At 35.8% G+C, this 27395-nt stretch overlaps 1 protein-coding gene across 1 annotated transcript in view; it reads right to left on the bottom strand.

Annotated features, from left to right (window-relative positions):
• The window catches only part of CSMD1 (CUB and Sushi multiple domains 1), a 972765-nt gene that overhangs the window by 398002 nt on the left and 547368 nt on the right, over window positions 1-27395 (bottom strand). The window contains exons 22-27 of the mRNA XM_007944438.2: window positions 26886-27002; window positions 20768-20881; window positions 18855-18950; window positions 3295-3498; window positions 1711-1835; window positions 1169-1265 (exon numbers count right to left, since the gene is read on the bottom strand). Of these exons, the coding sequence (XP_007942629.2) occupies window positions 1169-1265; window positions 1711-1835; window positions 3295-3498; window positions 18855-18950; window positions 20768-20881; window positions 26886-27002 (753 nt within the window). The remainder of the gene's footprint in view (window positions 1-1168; window positions 1266-1710; window positions 1836-3294; window positions 3499-18854; window positions 18951-20767; window positions 20882-26885; window positions 27003-27395) is intronic.

Below are 27395 nucleotides of genomic sequence, written 5' to 3' on the forward strand. Positions count from 1 at the left end.
CCCAAAGGCAGCTACTCAGCTGCTTGTGGTAGATCCCACCATGGAGTTGATTGCCAGTCTCATCATGGGGAATAACTACCACCAGCTGCCCAGGCACTCAACCAGGCCCAGGCAAGTTGATACACAAACATAACTACCCCACTAAATTACATGACTGCCAGATATTTTGAAAAAGAATCTATTACACAAATGCATTTGTGAGATTTGGATGGGGAGCAAAGAGTGAGGGAAAAAACAAATGAACAAAAAAAATGAATTGCAGTTCAGTACTATTTCTTGTTTGCTTACTTCTAAGTAGGGCCATATCCAGTGGAAAAGGGTTAAAGTTTTCTGACCCATGTAACATTTGTAAATCTCAGGCTTAGACAGATTGCTTTCAGGATAGTCTGAACTGCAGAGTATAATTTTCCAAGATTGCTTGCCTTTGGGCCAACTGTTTTCAGGAATTGAGGACTGTCATCTAATCTCTACATTGTCCTCACCTCACTTTCCTACTTCTCATTCCCTCTGTCTTGTCATAAATTTAAATCCATAACAGAAAACTCTCTGACCACTAGAGAGGAGCTCTGGTAGCCTAGTGTAAAGACATTTGACTGCTAACCCAGAAGGCTGGTGGTCCAAAGTCACCAGCCACGCCTCGGAAGAAAGATTGGGCAATCTACTTCCTTAGTGCTGTTGCCTCGGAAACCCAAGGGGAGGTCACTATGAACCAGATCTGACTCGATGACAGTGAGTTTGGTTTTTTGGTTTGGTAACCACTAGAATGAGCTCTGGTGGCATAGTGGTTAAAGCATTTGGCTGCTTACCAAAAGGTTGTCAATTCAAACACACCAGCTACTCTTTGGGATAAAGATGAGGCTGTTTGCTTGTATAACAGTTGCAGCTTTGGAAACCCTGTGGGCAGACTAACAGTAGTAGTGGTAGTCAGAATCTACTTGAAGGCAGTAGGTTTTAACCATTGGAAGGTAGAGTTGTCTCACCTTCAGATTAACCCAACGACAATGTTTTCTTTTTCTTTTACTTTGTTCTGGTGGTCTGACTCTGACTCTCTCAAACTCAAGAAACTATTTTGATATAGAACAGTTTTGTAGGAATATATTTACTTCGAGTTTTCTTTTGGTGGTGGTGGTTTTGCTTTTCAAAGATAAAGCTATCAGTGCTTTCTTACCTGAAAAACTTCCTAGTCTAGGTGCAGTCATATCACCGCCATCGTAAATCTCAAGAGAGTCCCAGTTCTGTTCCGTGGCAAAGCTGATGACTTGAATCTATCAACCAATAACATTAAGTTAATGCTTGTTTTTGGTTTAAAGAAATGTGCCCAATCACATGAGCTTTTCAAGAAATTAAAACAATATATTATGTATATTTATATGTATATATACACACTTACCCACAAACATACATGTGTGACAAAGAAAAGACAAACCCAAAGAGAAAATAAACTGAAAAAAGACATTCAAAAATATCCTTAAATGGAAATATATAAAATATCCCTAAATGGTACTTTGATGCTATTTTTATTATAAAAATCGCATCTTTTTTATTCCAAATACAGGACTATTTTGGATATCTGTGTTAAGAAAAAAAAAAAAAAAAGATTATAGTTGGCATAATTTAACGTAACCAATACAAAAAGGAAAAAAGAAAGAAAGAAACATGAATTCTAACTAATCTCTGCTTATTTATAGAAGATGGACTTTATGGACTTACCTGAATCCCCGATCCCTCTGTAACTATGATTTTCCATATACAGTTTAAGTTGTTACCATACGGTTCAGGGTAACCAGGGGATAGGATCGTACCTCTCCGCTGAGTGAAATTGCCACTGCAGGGAACTAAAAGCCAAAAAACACATTTAATAAAAAACAGCATACATTGAAGAAGTATTAATTTAGTTTTCTTTTGGTTTATGATCAAGTTTTAGAGAAAACACATACTACGTTACTCTTATTGACATTTTTCAGCCAAGTTAAAATTTAATCTGTTTTTTTTTTTTAAAAGGTAATACTACTGATTATTGTCTAGTTCTATGCTCCAAAATGATAGACCCTGACTATATACATAAAAAATCAAAACCAAACTTACTGCCATAGAGTCGATTCTGACTCATAGCAACCCCCTTTGGCTTTCTGAGGCAGTAAATCGTTATGGAAGTAGATTGCCCAGTCTTCCTTCCATGGAGTGGCTGGTGGGTTTGAATCACCAACCTTCTGGTTAACAGTCAAGTGCCTTAGGCACTACGCTACCAGAGCTCCCTTGACTCTCTCTCTCTATATATATATGTATATAGAAGCCCTGTATATTATATATATTATATCTATAATATATATGGGAACTCTGGTAGCATAGTGGCTAAGACACTTGCCTGCTAACCAGACGGCTGGCGGTTCAAACCCACCAGCCACTCCTCGGAAGGATGGTTGGGCAATCCTACTTCCGTAGTGATACTGCCTCGGAAACCCAAGGAGGGGTCGCTATGAGTCGGGTTTGACTCGATGGCACATAACAACAACATAATATATATATTACACACACACACACACATATATATAGTCAGTCTATAGTTTTTTTTATATATATATATATATGTATATATAAATCTTTTCAAGTTCTCTAAGATGGGACAATACATAACAATTCTATCTTTGAAACTACTGCTTAGAATAATTTATCTAATACAATTTAAGTAGTTTTGAAGAGTATTCTCTTTTATATGCAGATATGAAATCCCAAGTGATGTTAATGGGATTTATAAGCAAGTCCAGAAAGGGGAAGAAATCCTTAAAGATGCTTAAAATGTACAAAAAAATTCAAGTGCTAATCATGATTGCAGGAGATGTCCTTACACAAACTGAAGCAAATAAACTATAACTAATAATGCCATTGTTATTCCTTCTGCATTAACCTGTTATTTTTCAAACATTTATCAGCATAAATTTATTAAAACACATTACTCAAGTAATATAGCAAATCAACCTTATACTGATTTTCACCAAAATGAAATTATGTTGTATATTCATGGCTTCAGAGCTGATGACATACTTAATAAATATTGAAAAGCTGTTTTATACTTGTTAATCTGATGAGTTGTTTTATAAAACTTAATGTAGTTTAGGATTTGGCTGTTATACAATTACTTTTGATAAAATAAATTAATCTTTAAATTGGTCATGACCATGATCCATTGATGTAGACACAATTGATACTCTGAAAAGCAGCTCGCTAAAATCGTTCCTCCTACTTTCTGATTCATATACTCATGCAAGATACCACACCTTACCAATACACGCTTACCTACACAGCTTGGTATGGTGTCATTCCACTGAGCTAGAGCATTGGGCACAGACTGACAGCGGATAGCTGTGGACCCTTGAAGTAGGTATCCTGGGTTACATTCAAACCGAACAATTGAACCTGCTGAAAATTCAGATCCAATTCTCCTTCCATATCTGGGCTCTGGAACAGAGCTGCACTGGGTATCACTGGTACGAGGAACAGCTAAAGACAAAACACACACAATGCAACTATATTCACATTCATCAAGAACCCAAATAATTCCTTTGAAAATAGGTGATCCTGAATCCAGTGAGAATTTATATTTATATTATTATAGAAACTGATAGTACCCTAAAATATCTATGAGGATGATTTTTTGAAACAGTTCCACACTTATACTTCCTCCTCATATCAACCCCAAAGATTACCTGAATGATCTTTTTTTTTAGATGAGAAAACCAGGGCAAAACTAGAATTAGTGCCTTAAGAGGACTGATTGATATTTAGGAAGTTAAAATTAATTGAGCAGTCATGTCATCTTGCTAGTGATAATGAGATGAAGAAGAACTTGTCCTTATCATCAAGAACCTTAGAGTGTAGTAAGAAAAAGTGATGCATAAATGCTTAGTTATAATATAGAAATTGTGATGTAATGATAAATGCATTTTACTGCTAACCAGATGGCTGCCAGTTCAAACCCATCAGCCACTCCTCGGAAGGAAGATTGGACAATCTACTTCCCTAGAGATACTGCCTCAGAAAACCAAGGAGAGTTCACTATGAATCAGATGTGACTCAATGGCAATGGGTTTGATTTTTTTGGGTCTGGTACTATGATAAAACAGAGGATTATTATTTATTCTAAATGGTGTGGTAGTGAATCTTAGAAAAATTGAAGTTCTACTATATCTGAATGGGGTGGCTTAAGACTTAAAATTCCATTTTAAATAAAGATTTTCATTTCTGCTCTTGTAAAGAAAGCCAGTCAGCCTTTTTCCTTGTCAAGGTGTTTCTGTTCAAATAACAAAGAAGAAAAGAAACAGAATCTCTAACCTGAGGAAAATTTGTTTACCTGCTATCTTAATTGTTATTTGAATCATCAGGTGAATTTTTCTGAGTACTTACCACTTCCCCTTAGCCAGGTAAACAACATTTTACATTTAAAAGACTTCAGATTGGATTTGATTCAACTTTCTCTTCTCAAATAAATGAATCAGTTTTACCATTTCAACTAGAATTGACATGATCTACACAACCAATCACAAAACCTGAACATCACACAAATATATCTTAGACAAATTTACCAGGAGATAAGGAATTAATGTTTGACTAAGGATTATATTAAAAAAATGTGTGATTTGACAACTCCTGGAAAATTTTCCTCCTTTCCCCTGAACTTTTCTCGTTGATGAGAAATCATTTCCCTTTGTTTACTTTACCAAACTAGCTGTTTCTATTACAAGGCAGGGACCTCTAGTGTCCTCTCTTTAAGTGCCTTTTCCTCCATCTCATGAAAAGCAGTTATTCCTTCAACAAAATCTTTTCTTATTTTCTAACAAAGTGTTAGTCTAGTATTTCCACTAAGATAGTAGAAAGGCTTGGGAGAGAAATATCAAAATAATTACTTTGGATCCCAACAGCCTAGTGATAAAAACCAAGCCTTTTTGGGTGGTAGGAGAGAAGTTGTGAGTATGAGAGTGGGATTGGGGCGCTTCCTGAGGTAACCAATCTGGCAGTGAGAAGATAAGCATTTCAAAAAGACTGTGGAATACTACAATTGTATGCATGGGACAATAAAATAAATAAACAAATAAACAAATAAAGAGCACCAAAGAACAAAGTTTAATAAAATATACTAGATGATGAGGCTATCATTCTACCTAAGAAAGAAAACTAATAAATAAATAAATAAGCCTGTGACATCTGTCAACTGCTGCTGCTTGGCACTAAGAGCTAGGCTATGATGTTCTCCAATTGAACACAAACAACCTCACAGAACATCAATATTATGAATTAAATTGTGTCCCTAAAAATATATGTTGTAACTTCTAACCTCTATACCTATGATTATGATTCCATCTGGGAATGGGTTTGCTTTGTAATGTTAATTAGGCAATATTAGTGTATGGTGTATCTTAAGTCTCTCTCTTTTGAGATATAAAAGAGACTAAGCAGACGAGGGAGAAAGCAGAGATAGGGGATGGTTAGAGGCCTCACCACATGAAGATTCAAGCCTTTCTCCCAGAGTTTGCAGAGAAAGAAAGCTTGCCCTGGTGGTGGCAACCTGAATTCAGATTTCTCTTGTTATTTGCCATCGAGTCAGGCCGGACTCATAGCGACTCTTCCTGGGGTTTCCGAGGTGGTATCACTAAGGAAGTAGATTGTCCAACCTTCTCTCCGAGGAATGGCTGGTGGGTTTGAACTGCCAGCCTTCTGGTTAGCAGTCAAGTGCCATAGGCACTACGCTACCAGAGCTCAGATTTCTAGCTTCCTAAAACGTGAGAAAATAAATTTCTGTTTGCTAAGTTCAATCTCTTGTAGTATGTCTGTTATAGGAGTACTGGATAACTAAGACAACCAAGAGGAGATGAGGCCATTCTCAATCCATTCTGAATTCATGTCTGATCACACACAATATCAAGAATTTTATACAGCCTCCCCGAAAACATGAAAATATCACCCTCTCCCAGTTATCATGTGTGATGGCTTCTTTTTTACTAATTTAGCTTAGCTCTGCTTAGTTGCTTCTACCTCCTGGAATAAAGTTAAAATGTCCAATAATATAATTTCCCCTTCAACTAAATACACAGTATAACTACGCTGCCTTTACTTCTCTCCCAAATCCCCTAAAACAAGCCAAAACCAATGCAAGTTCCTTCTCACACTTTCTTAATCATACATCTAAGGCTTTTCCATGGTCTTCCTTATTGCTACAAGTAATAAATACCACTTGGTTTGATTACATATCTTATGGTCTTTGAATTGGGGATTGACAGGGGATGCTCAATGCAATGTAGGGGGCAAAAAAGATGTCTACTTAGGGAGTATATCTGAATTCACAGACTATATCAGATTTTTTATGTTTAGTGAACGGGAAATGGGATAAAGTGTGAAAAACACTTCAATTGGTAAAGAGTTATATCAGACAAAACACAAATCTACAAGGTTGCACTTTGAAATTTGTGTATGTTTTTGCTCTTCTCAATCAAAACTCAGTATTTATTTAAAATAATACTATCTCCAGGCTCCCATTCTTCTTAGTCCTTGTATTTCTTCATTCAAAAACACAGCCCTTTGAGAGATTTTGTTCATGTGCTCATTATCATTAAAAATAATCCTTCTGTATTCACATTGCTCTTCTTAACACACTGGCATCATTTCTTGAATTCAAACTGAACAATGACAGACGCTATTTGGTTAATTGCTGCTAAGGAGGCAATTCCATGAGAATGGAGTTCAGAAGATGATTTTGATTAAACTACATTTCAATTCAGTATTGCAAATATTTTCTAGCAAAAAGCAAAAGCTAATAAAATATTATACTATAAAATACCTGGTGGAAAAGAAAATAATGATGTATCAAAATTGGTTTTGTTCAGTAACTAAAAATGGAATACAACATAAATATAACATCCCCTTATGATAAAATACTGTGTAAAGTTATATTTGTCATATTTGTACATCTGAGTATTTTGTTCCTATTTAATAGTACTATGAGAGGAAAAAAAAAAAAAACTGTTGGAAACATCCGCAATCAATCCTCAAAGATATTGTACAAAACTGGAGACATATCTCATGGCAATTTTTCTTTGTGAGTGAGGTTACTTGATGAATATGTGCTAGTTGTGGCAGTTGTCATGCTTGTCTAAGTGACTTCAAACATAACTACACACTCATTTGTACATTTCCAGGGTGTCACTGTCATTTTGAGTTCCAGAGGATGAAGAACAGGACATCAAGTGTCATTTGGACATATCCCTCTATTAAAACGTTCTTTGTGAACTTTATGCTTAGCTGTTTTCAAGGAAAATAACAAATGAATAATACCTGCAGTTGATTGTTATTAGGGCCATGGTTTTTTAGAGGAAAAAGATTGGAAATTGAAGGGATAGACTAATTTTAAGTTTGTCAGAAAGTGGGATAGAGGAAAGCTATGAAACTGAGACATCAAACCTCCATGCAATGGCTTGAATAAATAATAAAACAATGTTTTATAACATTATCCTCTAGTCAATCTTCCAGTTCTTCCCTTAACCTGGATGATTCAGGCAACATCAGAGAGGAATTCTATTTTCTGTAATAATTATTCTCTGTCTTTTAGTAAAAGTGAACAGAGAATAAGGTCAGCCTGGAATAAAAGGTAATAAATAAAATGATTCACTTTTCAGGCCAGATTATTATGTTGGTTCAAAGACTGGACACTATGTCTGGGGCTGAAGGAGGGTGGTGCTGTGATTGTACACACATTTTCAGAAGAAAGGAAAAGAAAATAATGTGTGGGATTTATTAATCATCTTTCACTACCACATAACTCTAAATCACAGATATTCATATAAGTCTTTTTTTGTACCTCTTTTAGGATCGATGTAGTAAAACTGTAATAATAAAATTTGAAAGCAAGTAGAAATAACTTGCAATATCTATGTGAGACAGTCTTCCCTGTTTCATTTAGTGACTGAGGAGCATTTTCTATTTCTCAAAATCACTCTTCTCTAGTAGTTGAGAAATTGATTCAACAAACCATTACTAGGTAATTAATTTAAATATATACCACTGAATTACCAACAAAACTTTATGCCCAATTTTCTTTGTAAAAAGTATGCATTTATAAGCTGTTGATAGAAAATGTTTCTGAGAAGTGGGGAATAAACAACTAAACCTTATAATTTATGTCATCTAAAAGCAGATGAAGCCTGGGGAAAATCAACAATAACGTGTATTTGCATGCCTAGGAAAGACTTCAAGCAAAGAAAGTCTTTGCATGAATTCTTCCTATCAAACTTAGAAAATGCATCTCCATGTTTCTAACTCTATTTTCAAGAATACCTTTCAATTTCCTGTATTAACATTGATGTGAAGGAGAGTGAATCTTGCCAATAGGAAAATTCTAGGATCGAAAACATGACCTAATGAACTTTGGACACTGGGCAACTGGGAACCTGGGAGGCAGAAGAGAGCTTAGATTAGAGTTAACCCAGTAAAAGTGACTAGGAAAGACAGTGACATAGGCAATGGCTATTTATGAGTTACTCACAGTGAGAAGTTATGGTATAAAATCACAGCTTCCTTTTCCCCCTGAATATTCGGTAAATTCTACATGAAAACAGTTTTGGTATGAGTGAATTATTTAAGCAAACTTCAAGATATATTTAGTTCTACATCAAAACACGTAACACAAAAACTGACTGTATGAAAATGCAGCCAGGCAAAAATGTAATGCAATTAAAAACAATAGCGTATTAATGAGATTCCATCAATCATCCTGTTTAAGTTGGACTTGTGGGCACTGAAAAAGAGAGAGGAAAAGAGAGAGTACTGTAGGTGATTTTTGATTGCCATTAAATAAATTAGCACACCTTGAAATAAGAAGAAAAGGAGAAAAGAATGTGTACTCTGTTTTAATTGATGTCTGCTGCTACATATCTCACCAGGAAAGGGTTGATTCTAGAATTAAAAGACATGTACTTAGGATTAGAAGAAATAAAGAATGGAGGAGGGAGGAAACTTCTAAAGTAATATGATTGACAATTTCATAGAACAGATAAAAAATTTATTTGAATATGGAAGAAACTGTGTTAGTCTTACTAAGAAACAGTAAATGGAATTTCAACATGGCAATTTTCTACCACATTTGTATGAGTTATCTGCACTTTGTACGATTTGTGACAAAAAATATATTGACTATTGGTGTAATTCCACTATGTATTTTCTCTATAATGGCAAAGATCATTAAACCAATATAACCATATAGTGATTCAAGTTTTGGGAAGTCTGTTTTGTTGTTGTTGTTGATATGTGCCACTGAGTGGGACCCGACTCAAAGCGACCCCTCCTTGGGTTTCCGAGGCAGTATCACTAAGGAAGTAGATTGCTTGATCTTCCTTCCGAGGTGTGGCTGGTGGGTAGGAAGTGAAAATTCAAGGAGTTTAGGAAGTGGAACGGAGATTACAGCAGTATCCACCATGAAGATTCACAGAATTTTTAAATGTTAAGAAATGGGATGTGAAAATTTTCTCCTTGATAGCTAAAAGGAGACCTAAAAAGGTATTTTTCAACACATTCAGTGTTTAAAAGCAAGATTTGTGTTTATCCCCATGTATTCAACAATGTTTCTTTATGCAGGTAAAAATAATTACACTGGTTCAGAATTGGAATATGAAAACAATCATACACACTCTCACATTTCAGGAGGAGAAAAATCATTTTCAAGATAGGTTCATACTATAGTTTCTGTTTCTAAATTCAATTTGACTACAACAAAGGAGACCAGATGGAGGGTGGAGAGAGCAGGAACATATGTCTAGGTCCTAATCTATAAGAGCAGATAAATTATCACTGGAATATATTGAAACTGAAGGTTACTTTCCTCAGTATCAACACTACCTCTTACACAGCTGGTGACATTTGAATTATGTATGTATTCTTCCATCCCCACCATGTGGATAATACACTTATTGTTGTTAGTTGCTGTGTAGTTGGTTCTGACTCATAGCCACCCTATGTGCAAAATGAAACACTCCCCAGTTCTGCACTATTCTCACAATTGTTGCCCTGTTGAGTCCATTGTCACAGGCACTGTCAATTCATCTCACTGAGGGTTTCTTCTTTTTTGCTCTTCCTCTACTTTATCAACATGATGTCCTTATCCAGGGACCTCTATGTGAGATAAAGTCTTGTAATACTCACTTGTAAGGAGGATTTTGGCTATATTTCTTCCAAGACAGATTTGTTCGTTCTTCTGGCAGTTCATGTAATATTCAATATTCTTTGTCAACACCATAATTCAAAGGAACTAATTCTTCTTTGGTCTTCTTTCTTCATTTCCCAGGTTTTGCATGCATCTGAGGTGATTGGAAATACCATGAGTTGGATCAGTCACATTTTAGTTCTCAAAGTGACAACTGGGCCTGGAGGCATGGAAAGCGGGTGTTTTGGGAGCTCCCAGGGGCTGGCCGCTATAGTCTCCTTATAGTCTCACTATAGTCTCTTTCCACAGATGTAGTTGATTTATTTCCCATGTATTCCATTTTCTGAGGTCCATGTGTATGTTGTTGTTGTTGTTAGGTGCTGCTGATTCAACTCCAACTCATAGTGACCTTATGTATAACAGAATGAAATACTTCCCAGTCCTGTGCCAGCCTCACAATCCTTACTATGTGTGAGCCCATGATTGAAGCCACTGTGTCAATCCATCTCATTCAGGGCCTTTCCTCTTTTGTTGACCCTCCACTTTTTCAAGCATGATATCTTTCTCCAGGGAATGGTCCCTTCTTACAACAAAATCAAAGTAGGTAAGATGAAGTCTGGTCATTCTTGCTTCTAAGAAACATTCTGGCTGTACTTCTTCCAGGACAGGTTTGTTAGTTCTTCTGGCAGTCTATGGTACTTTCAGTATTCTTCACCAACACTACAACTCAAAAGCATCAACTCATCTTCAGTCTTCCTTATTCACTGTCCTGTTTCCACATCCATATGAGGTAACTGAAAACACCATGGCTTGGCTTAGGCCTGCCATAGTCTTCAAAGAGACATCTTTGCTCTTGAATACTTTAAAGAAGTCTTTTGTAGCAGATTTCCCCAGTGTAATATGTCATCTGATGTCTTGACTAGTTCTTCCATGGGTGTTGATTGTGGATCCAAGCAATATGAAATCTTTGACAACTTTAATCTTTTCTCCATTTATCATGATGCTGCTTACTGGTCCATTTTAAGGATTTTTGTTTTCTTTATGTTGGGTTGTAATCCATACTGCAGACTGTAGTCTTTAACCTTCATCAGTAAATGCTTCAAGTCATCTTCACTTTCAGCAAGCAAGATTGTTTCATCTGTGTATCACAGGTTGTTATTGAGTCTTCCTCCCATTCTGATGCCACACTCTTCTACATATAGTCCACCTTCTTGGTTTATTTGCTCAGCAAAGAGTTTGGATAAGTATGGTGAAAGAATACACCCAGACACACTCCCTTCCTGATTTTAAGTCATGCAGTATCCCCTCATTCTATCTGAACGACAGCCCCCTGGTCTCTGTCCAGGTTCCTCATGAGCACAACTAAGTGTTCTGAAAATCTCTTTCTTCACAATGTTATCCGTAATTTGTTATGATCCACACAATCAAATGCTTGTGCACAGTCAATAGAATTCAAGTAACAACAACAAATACCTTTCTGGTGTTCTTTGATTTCAGCCAAGTTCCATCTGATATCAGCAATGATATCTCTCATTCCATGTCCTCTTCTGAATCCAGTTTGCATTCATGGAAGTTCTCTGTCAATATACTGCTGCAACCATTTTTGAATTATCTGCAGCAAGATTTTACTTGTGTGTGATACTAATGATATTGTTCAATAATTTTCACATTCTGTGGAACCACTTTTCTTTGAAATTGGTACAAATATGGATCTCCTCCAGTCAGTTGGCCAGGTAGCTGTCCTCCAAGTCTCTTGACATAACCAAGTGAGTGCCTCCAGTGGGAAATCCCTTTGTTGAAACATCTCAGTGGGTATTCCGTCAAATCCTGGAGACGTATTCTTCACCAATTCCTTCAGGGCAGGTTCAACTTCTTCCTTCAATACCATTCTTGATCATATGCTACCTCCTGAGATGGACGAACATCAATCAATTATTTTTGGTACAGTGACTCTGTGTATTCTTCCCATATTCTTTTGATGTTTCCTGAATCATTCAATATTTTCCCCATAGAATCTTTCAATATTGCAACTTGAGACTTGATTTTTTTCCTCAGTTCTTTCAGCTTGAGAAATCCAAAGTGTATTCTTCCATTTTGGTTTTCAAACTCTAGGTCTCTGTGCATTTCACTATAATAATTGACTTCATATTATTGAGCTGCTCTTCGAAATCTTCTGTTCAGTTCTTTTATCTTGTCAATTCCTCCATTTGCTTTAGCTACTCTTTGTTCGAGGGCAAGTTTCAGAGTCTCTTCTGACATCATTTTGGTCTTTTCTTCCTTTCCTGTATTTTTAATGGCCTTTTTATTTCCTCATTGATGATGTTCTTGATGTCATCCCACAATTCCTCTGGTTTTCAATCATTGGTGTTCAATGCATCAAATCTATTCTTTACCACAAAAACCAAACTTACTGCCATCAAGTTGGATCCAACTCATGGTGAACTCTCCTTGAGTTTCTTAGGCATTATAATTATAGAAGTAGATTGCCCAATCTTCTAAATTCAGGAGGGATATAATCAAGGTCATATTTTGCCTCTCATGGACTTGTTTCAATTTTCTTCAGCTTCAACTTGAACTTGCATATGAACAACTGATGGTCTGTTCCACAGTCAGCTCCTGGTTTGTTTTGGCTGAAGATACTGAACTTCTCCATCACCTCTTGCCACAGATGTAGTCCTGTGTGCTTCATCTGGTAAAGTCCATGTATATAGCCGCTGTTCATGTTGTTGAAAAAAGGTATTTGCAATTAACATATCTTTAGTCTTATAAAATTCTATCATGCAATCTCCAGTGTCATTCCTATCACTAAGGCCAAATTTTCCAACTATCAGTGATTCTTCTTTGTTTCCAATTTTTGCATTCCAATCACCAGTAATAATCAATAGATCTTGTTTACATGTTTGGTCAGTTTCAGACTGCAGAAGTTGGTAAAAATCTTCAAATTCAAAGTCTTTGGCTTTGGTGGTTGGTGCATAAATTTGAATAATTGTAGTATTAACTGGTCTTTGTTGTAGGCGTATGGATATCATCCTATCACTGACAGTATTGTACTTCAGGATAGATAGTGAAACATTCATTGTGATGATGAATGCCACACCATTCCTCTTCAATTTGTCATTCCCGGCATAATAGATCATATGGTTGCCTGATTCAAAATGGCCCAAACCAGTCAATTTAAGCTCACTAATTCCTACGGTATTGATTTTTATACATTCCATTTCATTTTAACAACTTCCCATTTTCTGAGATTCATACTTCATACATTCCATGTTCCAATTATTAATGGATTCCAGTTTCCAGTTGTTTCTTCTCACTTTGAATCATGCCACATCAGCAAATGGAGGTCCCGGAAACTTTCCTCCATCTATATCACTAAGGTCGACTCTACTCTGAGGAGGTAGCTCTGCCCCAGGCATATTTTGAGTGTCTTTCAACCAGCACTATATCAGACAATGTTTCAGGGCTGTTCATAAAGTTTTCCAGTAATATATCAGACAGTGCTTCACGGCCATTCATAAAGTTTTCACAGGCGTTTTTTTTTTTTTTTTGATAAGTGAATGGCCCCTTCTTCTTCTGAGTCTGTCTTAGTCTGGAAGATCTGCTGAAACCTGTTCAGCATGGGTGACCCTATTGGTATTTGAAATACTGGTGGCATTGTCTCCAGGTTCACAGCAACACGTAAGCTACCACAGTACAACAAACTGACAGATGAGTGGTGGTCCATGTGTATAGTCATTGCTTATGTTCTTCATAAAAGGTATTTGTAATGAATATATCATTGGTCTTACAAAATTCTATCATGCAATTTCTAGTGTCATTCCTATAACCAAGGCCATATTCTCCAACTAATAATCCTTTTTTGTTTCCAACTTTGACATTCTACTCGCCGGTAATTATGAATATATTTTGACTGCATATTTGGTCAATTTCGCACTGTAGAAGTGGGAAAAATTTTTCAATTTTTTTATTGTTGGCATTAGTGGTTTGTGCATAATTTTGAATAATAGTATCATTAATTGGTATTCTTTATAGGCATTTGGCTATTACACTATCACTGACAGCATTGTATTTCAGGATGAGTTTTGAAACGTTCTTTTGATGTGAGGCCATTCTTTAATTTTTATTCCCAGCATAGGAGATTGTGTTAGGCTGGGTTGTCTTGAGAAGCAAAACTAATAAAGCTTATATATACATATAGAGAAAGAGAAATTTATCTTAGGAAAATGGCTCACACACTTTATAGAAGCTGGCAAGTCTTAAGTTCTTGAATCAAATGTCAAGCTGGAAGTTTTCCTGACTCATGCAGCTGCAGGGACTGAGTAGCTCAAAGCTTGCAGGCAGTATATTGGTTGTTGACTCCAACGCATGATGAATCCAAAATCTTCAGGCCGAATGGTGGATTGTTCATTCGCAGCAGCACAACAGGATCCCGATCCACAAAAGAGTGTCTCTTTTCCCAGGATGTCCATAAATATATTGGAAGCAGGTCACACCCCTAGGGAAACTCCCTTTCTATGGATTGTCTGCTCAAAACATATACATCTGATCCCATTATGGGAATAACCCACATCACAATTGCTTAAGCCACACAAAATTGTGGTCCAGACAAGTTGACACAGCTCTAACTGTCAGAGAGACCATGTGATTTTCCTATTCGAAATGACCAACACCATTCCATTTCAGCTCACTAGTGCCTAAGATACTGATTTTTATGTGTTCTGTTTCACTTTGACAACTTCCCATTTTCCTAGATTCATATTTTGTATATTTTACCTTGCATGTTTATCAAAGCACGTTTGCAGCTGTTTCTTTACATTTGGATTCATGAGACATCAACAAAAGAAGATCCTAAAAGCATTACTCCATCCATTTCATTAAGATCAGCTCCAATTTGAGGAGACAACTCTTCTCCAGTTGTATTTTGAGTGCCTTCCAACCTGAGGGGCTCATCTTCAAACATTACATAAGACAATGTTTTCCTGTTTTCAGTGGCCAATTTTTTTTTTTTTTTTTTTAGAAGTGGACCTGGCCACATCATTATTCCTATTCTGTCTTAGCGTGGAAGCTCCATTGAAACCTGTCCTCATGGATGACTCTGCTAGTATTTGAGATGCCAATGGCATAGCTTCCAGCATCACAATGACAAACTGACAAACAAATGGAAACATTAAATACAACTGAAGAAGTAATCATCATGCAAAATTTGTCTAGGGTACCAGCACACCACTGTTAAATAAATATTGAAAAATATTTAAAGAATTTTACTAAGAAGAATCCCCTAATATTAACCTTTTCTTCTGTGACTAAACACCAAACTAACCCTCTTCCCTTCCTCAGGCTTTCCTAATATACCTAGTACTTCCTATTAGTATGAGAATTTAAAAATAGAAATAATAATTTAAGCATAGGCATAAATCACAAGGATACTTCAACAAAACACTCAGTATGGTCCAGTTCTTCAGAAATTATATATCATCTTTAATATCCTCCAACTATGAAGCCAGGAGGACAGTGGAGTGGGGGTGGAGAACAGAGGATGAGAGAAGATTAACTTTTATAGCTGAAGTCACATACATAGCTTTTGCACTCTGACATCAGTATATTTATTTTTATTTGAAGTCTCTAGTAGCTCTTTATAACTGAACTATCCTGTCTGTTAACAAGGGTTACACACTTTATCCACACAAATCATAAAGTCCCTGTGAAATTTTAAGCTTTAATAACTTACGAACTATTTGAACTGTAAGTGATATATGAAAGCAGTATTCAAAAATTTTTTGCACTATAGAGTTCAAATAACTTCTAGGCATCCATATAACTACTATCTTTCAGAAAGCAATGTCCAATTTCACTTTTCATATGTATTGAAAACCTCCCCAGTTGTCATTGAGTGATTTATAAATTAAATTCACATTCTTAGTTCTTTACCTCCAAATGGTTTAGCTTTGATGAAAAGACATACATGTTTGCATAACCTCACTGGTAGGAACAAGGCCACAAAGGGGATAAATTGAAACTTTATAAAATATTTATAAAATATTCAGAATATATTTAAAGTATATATTCTCAACATTTTATATTCAGTAGGAATATATTTCCTTGTATGCAAAATACATTACTAGCCAAAGTGATTTATGTCTGTTCTACTTTTCTGTATCATATAGAATTTTTATGATAATTGTTGTTGCTAGTTTCAATTGAGATGATTTCAGAAAAATAAACCTACTGCCATGGAGTTGGATCCGACTCATAGTGACCCCTCCTTGGGTTTCCAAGGCAGTAACACTACAGAAGTAGATTGCCCTATCTTCCTGTTGTTGTTGTTGTTATGTGCCATTCCTAGTGCATTTTAAATGTTTTCAGAGTTTTCTTGACTGTAATCTTAATGGAAGCAGATTGTAAGATGTTTTTTTCCATGTTACCACTAGGTGGGTTCAAACTGAAAATAACTTAGTATTTCCCTTAATATGTGTGTGTGTGTATTTGTAGATTACATATACATATATTATTAAAAGCAAAATCCACTGTCATCAAGTGAGTCATGACTCATAAAGACCCTATAGGACCAAGTAGAACTGCCACAGAAAGTTTCGAAGGTTGTAAATCTTTATGGAAGCAGACTGCCTTATCTTTCTCTTGTGGAGTATGTGGTGGTTTCAAACTGTCATCCTTCTGGTTAGCAGCCCTATGCTTTAACCATAGTGTCACTAGATCTTTTATTATTATGATTACTATTTGATAATTATTTCTTTAATATATTATTTAATGATATTTATTTAAGTACATGGGCATGATTTCTAAAAGCACATTTTCTGAGGAAAATATTTGAAGGTAGGTTAGACAGTGGGTCATTTTCACTATATATTTTATCTAATTATCTGATAGATTTTCTAATCTCCATCAAAATTTTTTTAAAAAATCACTTTATGAAAGCAGACAATGCTAGTAACTTGCATTTTTCCAGTATTAAATATGTGATTTAAGTGATACAGCCTCTATATTTCACACAAAATTCCTTTGGTTTGTATATTCGTTCTTTGCAATGTAACATATAAATATATTTTAGGAAATTAAAGGGGTAAGAGAATGTTACTTAAAGTAACAAAGAAAGTCTATCTTTTAATAGAGGTTTAATTATTTACATTTTTAATAATAAAACATAGTTTAGAGCACTCTAGCTAATTTTAATTCAATAGCATCATCATTCAAACAATTGCTCCTTAAATTAGATTAAAGATATTTTTGCATCCTACACACCTGTCAACATCCTTCTTTCTCTTCATTACTCATTAAATCATCTCATTTCTGAATACTGAAGAGGTTTACAGTGAAATATTTTCAGAGCATGGATCTTGCAGTATGAAATAATTAGAAATGATTTATAAATGTTATGATAAATTGTTATTTCTATTTCATTTTTTGAAAAATATAATGTTTGCAAGAATGTTTTCTGGAGAAGTCTTTATTAAAGGGAAAAAAGTATGACTAGGAAACTATTTGGCAGTATTGTGTGCTATTGAAGAAAACTTTTAAGAACTGAAACTGATCTCTTTAGACTCAAGGAAAATAAAGATCTAGATAAATTAGGACTTCATTTATTTTTCAAAACATGCTTTATCTGTGAAGATATAATCTCTTTCAAAGCTATATGGTCATTACAAATCAGATGCAAAGAACCCCATTGTGGTTCTCAAAATGTATTTACATTTGTTTATAAGTATGCAAAATAAAGCCAAAATATAAATGGTGAAAAGTTCCTCAGTTTCCAGAAACAGATCTTCCAGAAGTCTCCAAGATGTTTAACATGCAATACATTCAGAAATATACTTAAAGGTTTTAAGTGCCAAAGGTTAGTAATACACACAAAAAATAAAATAAGTATTTAGTTAGGGTGACAGAAGCATGAGTGATAGTTTGATTTTGTTTGTTTTTGCTAAGTTATCTTGATGATGTCTTTAAATTATTTGTGCAATAATATGGAATTATATTATGCATTTTCATTAAAAGGGTTCCTATTGCATAAAACAACCTCCAACTTCTAAGATAAAATAGTATATTTAATTTGATAAAATATTATAGAATATTTGAAAACATCTTGTAAAATATGAAGTACTACTCAAAGGTAAATTGATCAAAATTTGTTTCCTTATAGTATCAGGTCAATGAGATATTATTGTGTTTTTGTCCCAGGAATATCAGCTTTATGTGTCAGAAGAAATACTTCAGTGTTTTACTAAGATAATTTTTATTATATATATTCTTTATATATAAATATATATATATGTAATATATACAATATATCATATATTATGGGAGCTCTGATGGCATAGTGCCTTAGGCATTTGAGTGCTAAACAGAAGGCTGGTGGTTCAAACCCACCAGCCACTCCCTGGAAAGAAGGTTGGGCAATCTACTTCTGTAGTGATACCACCTTGGAAACTCAAGGAGGAGTCACTATGAGTCGGATCCGACTCAATGGCAGTGGTTGCATTTGCATTGTTATTTTATATTATATATAAAGTATATAATATTTATGTAAAATATATATTATATATTCCTTACCTAAGTATCACAAAAACACAACCAAGATTCTTTCAGTACTTTTTTTCTTAAAACAGTAGCATTGGCAGTATTATCAGAAGACCCACATATAATTCAAAACAGTAATTACCTTGGTAAACAAAATGGAATCCCCTGGCAGATGCACCACTTTTTGCACTGAATCGTAGCAGAATTTGATTTGACGTAGCCAAAGGCAATGTTTCCCCTAGATGTAAAGACAAATAATACTTGGAATTCAAAATATGCATAGCACTCTGGTGGATACCATTTTGGAAATAATCATTAATTTTCAATTTCACATTTAATATTTCAATGTGTCTATATGAAATAGGCAAATGTATAGAGATATGTTTAATAGTGTTCAACAGAGGCTGAGAGAAGGGAGTAATGGTGAGTTAGTTATTGCTTAATGAGTAATGAATTGCTGCTTTGGGATGATGAAAAATTTTTGCAAATAGTGTGATGGTTGCAAAATATTGTGAAGGCAACTAATATCACTGAGTTGTTCACTCAAAAGTAATTAAAATGGCAACTTCTAATTTTTATTTTCTTCACCTCAATAAAATAAATAAAAATAAAAATATGAATTAAAAATATACTTTGGTATTTAGGATCTTAAAATGCTGTACTTGCCTGTGCTTTCTATTAAAATATTATTTTAATCATTATCTCATTTCTACTTTCTTGTAAGAAAGCACTGATAACAAAACTATTAGCTGATAATATAGAAAATTTAAGTTTTAGATAAATCACTTACTGAGGATCACTTTAATAGCATAATTACTTAATAGAATTTTACTTAATATTGCTGAACTCAAAGCTGATTAAAAATTAGGAAAAAGCCTTCTGAAATGTATTTGTAACATTTTAAAGTACACATACATGGGCAGTAGTCTTTCTCAGATACAGCTGAGAAGAGTATGAAAGGGCATAACCTTTTCTGATACACATTTGTTAATAAGTATGTTGTTGCTGTTGTTATTTGCCATCGAGTCGCCCCCGACTCATAGGCATTTTAAATGTCCATCTTCTCAGGCATTTCTAGGAACATATCAGGATGTTGATAGTAAATAATGACAATGCAAAAGTTTGAAAAAGCTTTGGTTTATAATAGTGAAAACTGGAGATAACAGATTCTTAACCTTCATTGACTAAAGTCTATGATGGACATAGATAACTGTGCTTTTTAAATAAATGATGAAAATATAACAATAGTGTATGTAAATGGCTAAATGTACGTAGATAATTGTACATTTCTGGAAAATTATAAAATTCTAACAGTAGTACAGATAAAGGTCTAGGTCAACAGTGAGGGGCTGCTTTCAATAAATTGGGCTTCATTCATACAATACACAATACTCTTCAGAACTGAAAGTAATGGTGTTTCTCCTATATTCATATTCTTTTCATTAGGGAAAGATCTCCTCTAAATATAATTTAATCAAAAGTGTAGGATAAAAATAAGTTGTGCAGCAATATCCCATATTTTATAAAGTGCTGCATATGTTTACATGTATTCCTGTATATACATACATTCATGCATGTACATGCATACATACATACACACACACATATATAAAGCTTATGTGTATGTGTAATGGATGTCTATGTATATGTATATAAAATTTGGAATGATTCATAATGAAATGTTAATAGTTTTTTATGTCTAGAAGGATGTTTAAGACACAATAGAAAATAAAAAGACAAGATGTTTTTTATCCCTTTTTCTTTTTCTGGTATATGCCTTTTTTTACTTGAATGAAAATTATACTTTCCAAAATCTTAGTAAGTAAAATGATATAAGCAGGTGGTATTGTATGTGATATAAAACTACTTTTGAAATCTTACTTCTAAATAATTTGTTTACTAACCAAATCTGTTTACTAGGCTAATTTGTTTACTAAACAAATCCAAAGTTGATTACACTATTCATTCATTAAAAAATAAATAAATAAAAGTGTTGCAAATGAATCACCCAAGCTACCTAAATGGTATTAAAGACAAAATTCTTTGAAAGTTTACCTGAATGAGACCCAGACAGTGAGCTAAGAAGTCTGGCCTGGGGATGTGTTCCATCGAATAACTCTACCAAATCATTCAGTGTCGTCTGAAAATAGGCAAACTGTCCAAACACCACTGCAAAATAGATAAAGTGGGTGGGGAGGTACCATATGCTTAAAAAAAAAATGACATGAAAATTTTATTTCTACTATGTTTTTATTGATTCCCTAAAATATCATTATTCTAAGAGTCCTATAAGAAAAGTTATTTTCTCTGCTTTCTCAAAGTCTCAATAAAGCAAATGAATTATTCCTCTTCTTTACCCCTGAATACTTAATAACATGAGTAAAATTACTGCTTTCTATATACTTTGAACATTAAGACAAATAAACGTTTTTTCTTCTAAGTTTTATTGCTATTTTTTAAAGGAAAAATGAAAAATTTTCAGATCCATAGCTCTATTTTTAAATGAGAATAATATTTACCATTCAAATTATAGAATGCTAAATTGACTCACGTTTTGATTTTGGAAAAGCTAGTTCTCCTGCTCAGGTCTTCATGAACAGACATTGCGGTACAGTGAATTACTTGGTATGGCTTTTCTAGCCTCGTCTTTGTAACTTCTGCCAGTTTACTGCGAGGGACCATGCAAATAAGGTGTGTAGAACTCTCATGTTGGGAATGGTTAGTTTCATATGAGTTGGGTCCCACTCAACGGCACATAACAACAACAACAACAGAGGCAGAGAGGGGATCTCACTGCTATCAAGAGAGAAGGATTGGAGGTGAAGCAGAGTGCATCCTTGGACTGAAGATCCCTGCAATGAACCTCCTTTGCTGAAAGATGCCCCAGCAGAGACAAGCCTCAGCAGAGAGACAGTCCAGCTGGTGGACAGACGGTCGCAGCAGAACCAAGAGGCACAAGACAGAGTTGCAGGTTTACCTGGCCTACAGAGGTAGAAGCCAGGATAAGAGACCAAGGGCCACAGAGAAGTGTCTGAGGGGACAGCAAAGTGGAGACTGTCCTGATTGAAGAGTTGTATCCTGAGTGTCTTCCTGAACCTGAATTGTAGCCTGTTATTTCCCTAGTAAGCCCCATAATCATGATATTGTCTATGAGTTCTATGTGGCCATTGCAATGAATTATCAAACCCAGAAGAGAAGTAGTGAGTAGCATCAGAGCTATGGTTGGTGTCAAAGTTGATAAAGTCTGGTGGGTGGCAGCATGTCTGGCCTCATAGGAATAAGCCTGGTGCTGCTAATGGTGATTCTGTCTTCCTCTTGTGAAGTTAGAGGAGATCAGAAGACCATAATCTTTTTGCAGACATACTCATTATTCAAGTCTCAGATTATACTTTCTCTTCCAAAACAGCAAGAGATATTAGGAAGGTCCTATCCTAAAATGAAATAATTCTTAAAAACTGACCCAGACTAGAGACAAATGGTTTAGGTTTAGGAGATTTGTTAGTGTATGTTGTGAGGGAACTATGATCTATAATGTCTAACTCTGAAGAAAATGTTAAATTAAGGTTTCAAGATCCATGTAAATAATTATATAATAAAATTTGTAGAAATTATTTGTGTGCAATATGCAAGTTTTTGCTAAACAGTTAATTTTCTTCTTTTTTATTTTTACTCAAAAAAAAAAAAAAAATCTGATAGTGAAATTTGTAGCCTGCTTTGGTCTATGACTGAGTGCCTGTTGTTTTTAAAGAAAGGACGAATTTTGACTCTGAAGGATTTTGGTTTTAATGTTGGAAAAATAATATATTCTGTAAAACTCTCAAAGCTACTTACCTGGTGAATTGCAGAAAAGAATATAACACAAAATAAATATTTCTGGTCAAGAGTGAGAGTTGTTCCGTGTTGTCAAATGGGCTCCCACTCATAGAGAACCCGTGCACAACAGAACAAAACACTGCCTGGTCCTGTGCTACTCTCACAATTCCTGCTACGCTTTAGCCCATTGTTGCAGCCACTATGTCAATCCGTCTTGATGGTCTCCCCATTTCTCACTAACCCTTTGCTATACCAAGCATTATAGCTTTATCCAGGTAATGGTGCCTTCTAACCTCACTACCTAAGTAGGTGAGACAAAATCTGGCCATTCTCACTTCCAAGGAGCATTCTGGCTACTCTTCTTCCAGGACAGATTTTTTGTTCTTCTGGCAGTCCCTGATGTTTTCGGTATTCTTCACCAACACCACAATTCAAAGGCATCAATTCTTCCTCTGTCTTCCTATTCACTGTCCAGCTTTAACATGCATATGTTTTTGTTGTTAGGTGCTGTTGAGTTGTCTCTGACTCATAGCGACCCTACGCAGAGCAAAACGAAACACTGCCTGGTCCAGCACCAGCTCGTCGATCCTTGCTATACTTGAGCCCATCGCCACAGCCAATCTATCTCACTGAGGGCCGTCCCCTCTTTCATCGACCCTTCCTTCACCTTACCAAGCCTGACATCCTTCTCCAGGGAATGGACCTTTTTGATAACATGACCAGAGTAGGTGACACAAAGTCTGGCCATTCTTGCTTCCAAGGAGCATTCTGGCTGCACTTCCTCCAGGACAGATCTGTTAGTTCTTTTAGCAGTCCATGGTACTTTCAGCATTCTTCGCCAGCCCCCCAACTCAAAAGCATCAATTCTTCTTTGGTCTTCCTTATTCAGACAGAGCAAGCAGCAGCGGCAGGGATCTAGGTAAGGGAAGTATGATGTAGTAAATTACCTGGTATGGCTTTTCTAGCCAAAAGTCTTTGTAAAGTCCATGGTGGAATTTGCTGTGAGCAACTGCTGTGAGCAACTCCTGATTGTTAAAGTTATCCACTTGGGGTATTTCTGTTGGGAGCAGCACAAAGTAATCACCTGGGAAGTTCACTCTCTCTCAGTTGGATAGAATTCTAATGTTGGGATTGGTTAGTTTGACATTCTGCCAGGTTCAAAAGAAGCCCTCCTAGAGGCAGAAGAAATCTCTCACTGCCAGTTGGGAGAAACAAGAGATACACACTGCTGTGAGAGAGGCATGAGAGACACACACTCCTGGGAGAGACACACTGAGAGACATGCAGTGCTGAGAGAAAGACACCAAGAGACACACACTGTTGGGAGAGAGACTGAGACTATCAGCTGAGAGATGATGGGCTGAGAGAGACTGAGTGTGTTTCTGAACTTGAATTGTAGTCTGTTGCTTCCTTAATAAACCGCATAATCTGTGAGTTCTGTGGGGCCACTGCAGCAAATTATTGAACCCAGCAGAGAAGTGGTAAGTGCGGCAGGAGAACAGCTGGTCTCAGCGTTTTAGAAAGGGCTGGAAGGAGGCAGCATGTCTGGCCTCTCTGGAATAGGCATTGGGATACTCATGGTGATTCTGTCTTCCTCTTGTGGCGTTAGGGGAGGTCAGAATTTGCGGCCTTCCTGCCCCCTTGGCAGGGAGGGACCCAGGTCCCACCCTCAAGAGGTGGGACAGTGTGGGAAAGGAAAGCCAAGCCAGGGGGAGGACAGAGCAAGCAGTGGCAGGGATCCAGGCAAGAGGAAGGCAGAGAGGTTTTGAACAGCTAAGAGATACAAACTTGTCTGTAAGTTTGTCGCATTGTGGTATTGTGGTGGCTTGCGTGTTGCTGTGGGTCTTGAGGCTGTGCCACTGGTGTTTCAAACAGCAGCAGGGTTGCACATGGTGCACAGGTTTCAATACAGCTTATAGACTGAGACAGATTGGGAAGAAGGAAGAGGCCATCCACTTCTCAAAGAATTGGCCAGGGAAACCTTATGAATAGCGAGAAACATGCATATGAGGCAACTAAATAGACCATGGCTTGAGTCAGGCATACCTTCATCTTCAAAGTGAAATCTTTGCTTCTTAACACTTCAAAGAGGTCATTTGCAGCAGATTTTCCCAATGCAACATGATGTCTGATTTCTTGACTGCTGCTTCTTTAGGTGTTGATTTTGGTTCCAAGTAAAATGAAATCCCGGATAACTTCAATCTTTTCTCCATTTATTGTGATGTTGCTTATCCATTTGTGAGGATTTTCATTTTATTTATGTTGATGTATAATACATGCTGAAGACTATAGTCTTTGATTTTCATCAGTGAGTGCTTCAATTCATCTTCACTTTCAGCAAGCAAGATTGTGTCATCTACATAAGGCAGGTTGTTGATGAGCCTCCCTCCAATCCTGATGGCACATTCTTCATATGGCACAGCTCTTTGGATTATTTGCTCAGTATACAGATTGAATAACACACTTTTCCTGATTTAAAATCATGCTGTATCCCCTTGTTCTGTTCAAATGACAACCTCTTGGTCTATGTACACATTCCTCATGGGCATAATTAAGTATTCTGGAACACCCATTCTTTACAATGTTATCCATAATTTGTTATGACCCACACAGTTGAATGCCTTTGCATAGTCAGTAAAACACAGGTACACATCTTTCTTGTATTCTCTGCTTTCAGCCAAGATCCATCTGACATCAACAATGACATCCCTAATTCCATGTCCTTTTCTGAATCTAGTTTGGATTTTTTGCAGTTCCTTGTTAATATACTGCTCCAACCACTTTTGGACTACTTTCAGCAACATTTTATTTGCATGTGATATTATAATATTGTTTGATAAGTTCCACATTTCTGTTGGATCATCTTTCTTTGGAATGGGCACAAATATCAATGTCTTCCAATTTCTTGGGCAGGTAGCTATCTTCCAAATTTTGGGATTGAAACTAGTAAGTACCTCCAGCATCCATTAGTTAAAATATCTCAACGGATATTCCCTCAATTCATGGAGCTTAGTTCTTCTTCGAGCTCTGGTAGCATAATGGCTAAGGCATGTGACTGCTAACCAGAAGGTTGGTGGTTCAAACTCACCAGCCACTACTCGGAAGGAAGGTTGGGCAATCTACTTCCGTAATGATACTGCTTTAGAAACCCAAGGAGGGGTTGCTATGAGTCAGGTCCGATTCGACGGCACATAACAACCACATAATGAGTTCTTCATCAAGCCACTGAAGCTTCAACTGCTTCCTTCAATATCATTGGTTCTTGATGATATGCCACCTCCTGAAATAGTTACCCATTGACAATTTCTGTTATGTACTGTGATGCTGTGTATTCCTTCTATCTTCTATTGATGCTTCCTGCATTATTCAATATTTTGCCTATACTAACCAAAACCAAACTCACTGCCATTGAGTCTGATCCATTTCATAGTGACCCCTCCTTGGGTTTCCGAGGCTGTATCACTATTGCAACAGAAGGCTTGAATTTTTTCTTCAGTTTTTCAGCATGAGAAATAAAGAACCTGTTCTTCCTTTTAGGTTTTCTAATTCCAGATCTTTGCAGACTTCATTATAGTACTTTGTCTTCTCAAGCTGCCCTTGGAAATATTCTATTAAGCTTTTTTATCTCATCATTTCTTCCATTTGCTTTAGTTACTCTCCTTTCAAAAGTGAGAGTGAGAGTAATGATTCTCAAAACTAGTGTTGGGGTTCTCCAAGTGTGCAGCAACCAGGGAAAGCCCATCTAAATAAAGTCATTCTGGAAAACTGGCTCAAATTGGAAATCAGGTTTCACTATGAAGGTTGGGCAATCTACTTCCATAGTGATACTGCCTCAGAAACCCAAGAGGGGTTGCTATGGGTTGGGTCCGACTTGACAGCACACAACATCAATAACAACAAGTAAAATTCAGGTCTCTGGCTGCTTTTAAATTTCTAAGTTTTTAGATTTTGGGTCATTCACCTAGGGATTTCCATTATAATGTGATTACTATATTTATGTGTCAATTATGCATAAAGATACAAACTGTTCTTCTTATTCCCAAATTTCTTTGCAATTATCCTTTATACATGAACACAATCAACTGAAAGAATTATTTTGGAGGAAAATAAGAATGTCATCAAATAATTCTCTTTGATTATGCTGAATCAGGATCATAAAAGGGAATTTAAGAATTATATATCACATCAATAAAGAATCACAATTGATACTATGGAGGACATATCTAGAAAATGTTCTACTTCATTAAAGTTCACTTTCTTTTGCATTATTTCATTAAAAACAAGATTTTTTTTTTAATTATAGACAAATTAACACTTAAAGAAATATGACAAGTAATTAAAAGTAAAAATAAATTCTTACCAAATTCCTTTGGTACAGTTATCGAATAAAGGCATATTTGACCAGCCGTATAATTATGAGGGTAGTTTGGTGACAAAACGACCCCTTCTGATCCAGTGTACTGGCCTCCACAGGGTGCTGAAATTAAAATCAATCAAACATTACATGCTCTGCTATCATAATGCTGCATGTGATATGTGTCTGCCCTATAGCTTAAAGCATGGAATAAATAAGCAGCATGCTATGCTTAACTAAAAATTTGAAATATTAAACTTTATAATTTGTTTTACTTTTTAACCAAAAGTAATGGAAAAAGGAAAACAAAGATTTCCCAGGTTAGAATAAAAGTGATTCAACTCAGGTGGAATAATACCTAATACTATTTCTAAGAAATCTCTCAGGCATACTAAAATAATAATGTTAAAAAACTAAATATGCTAAAACAACTATGATAACAATAATAATAAACTAGTGCCATAAAGATAAATTATTAATTTGTCTTAACACAATGGTCTGATTGATATTATAATC

This window comes from Orycteropus afer, unplaced genomic scaffold (assembly GCF_000298275.1).
Source record: "Orycteropus afer afer isolate SDZICR_OR568_19922 unplaced genomic scaffold, OryAfe1.0 scaffold00125, whole genome shotgun sequence".
In the NCBI taxonomy this organism is placed as follows: Eukaryota; Metazoa; Chordata; class Mammalia; order Tubulidentata; family Orycteropodidae; genus Orycteropus; species Orycteropus afer.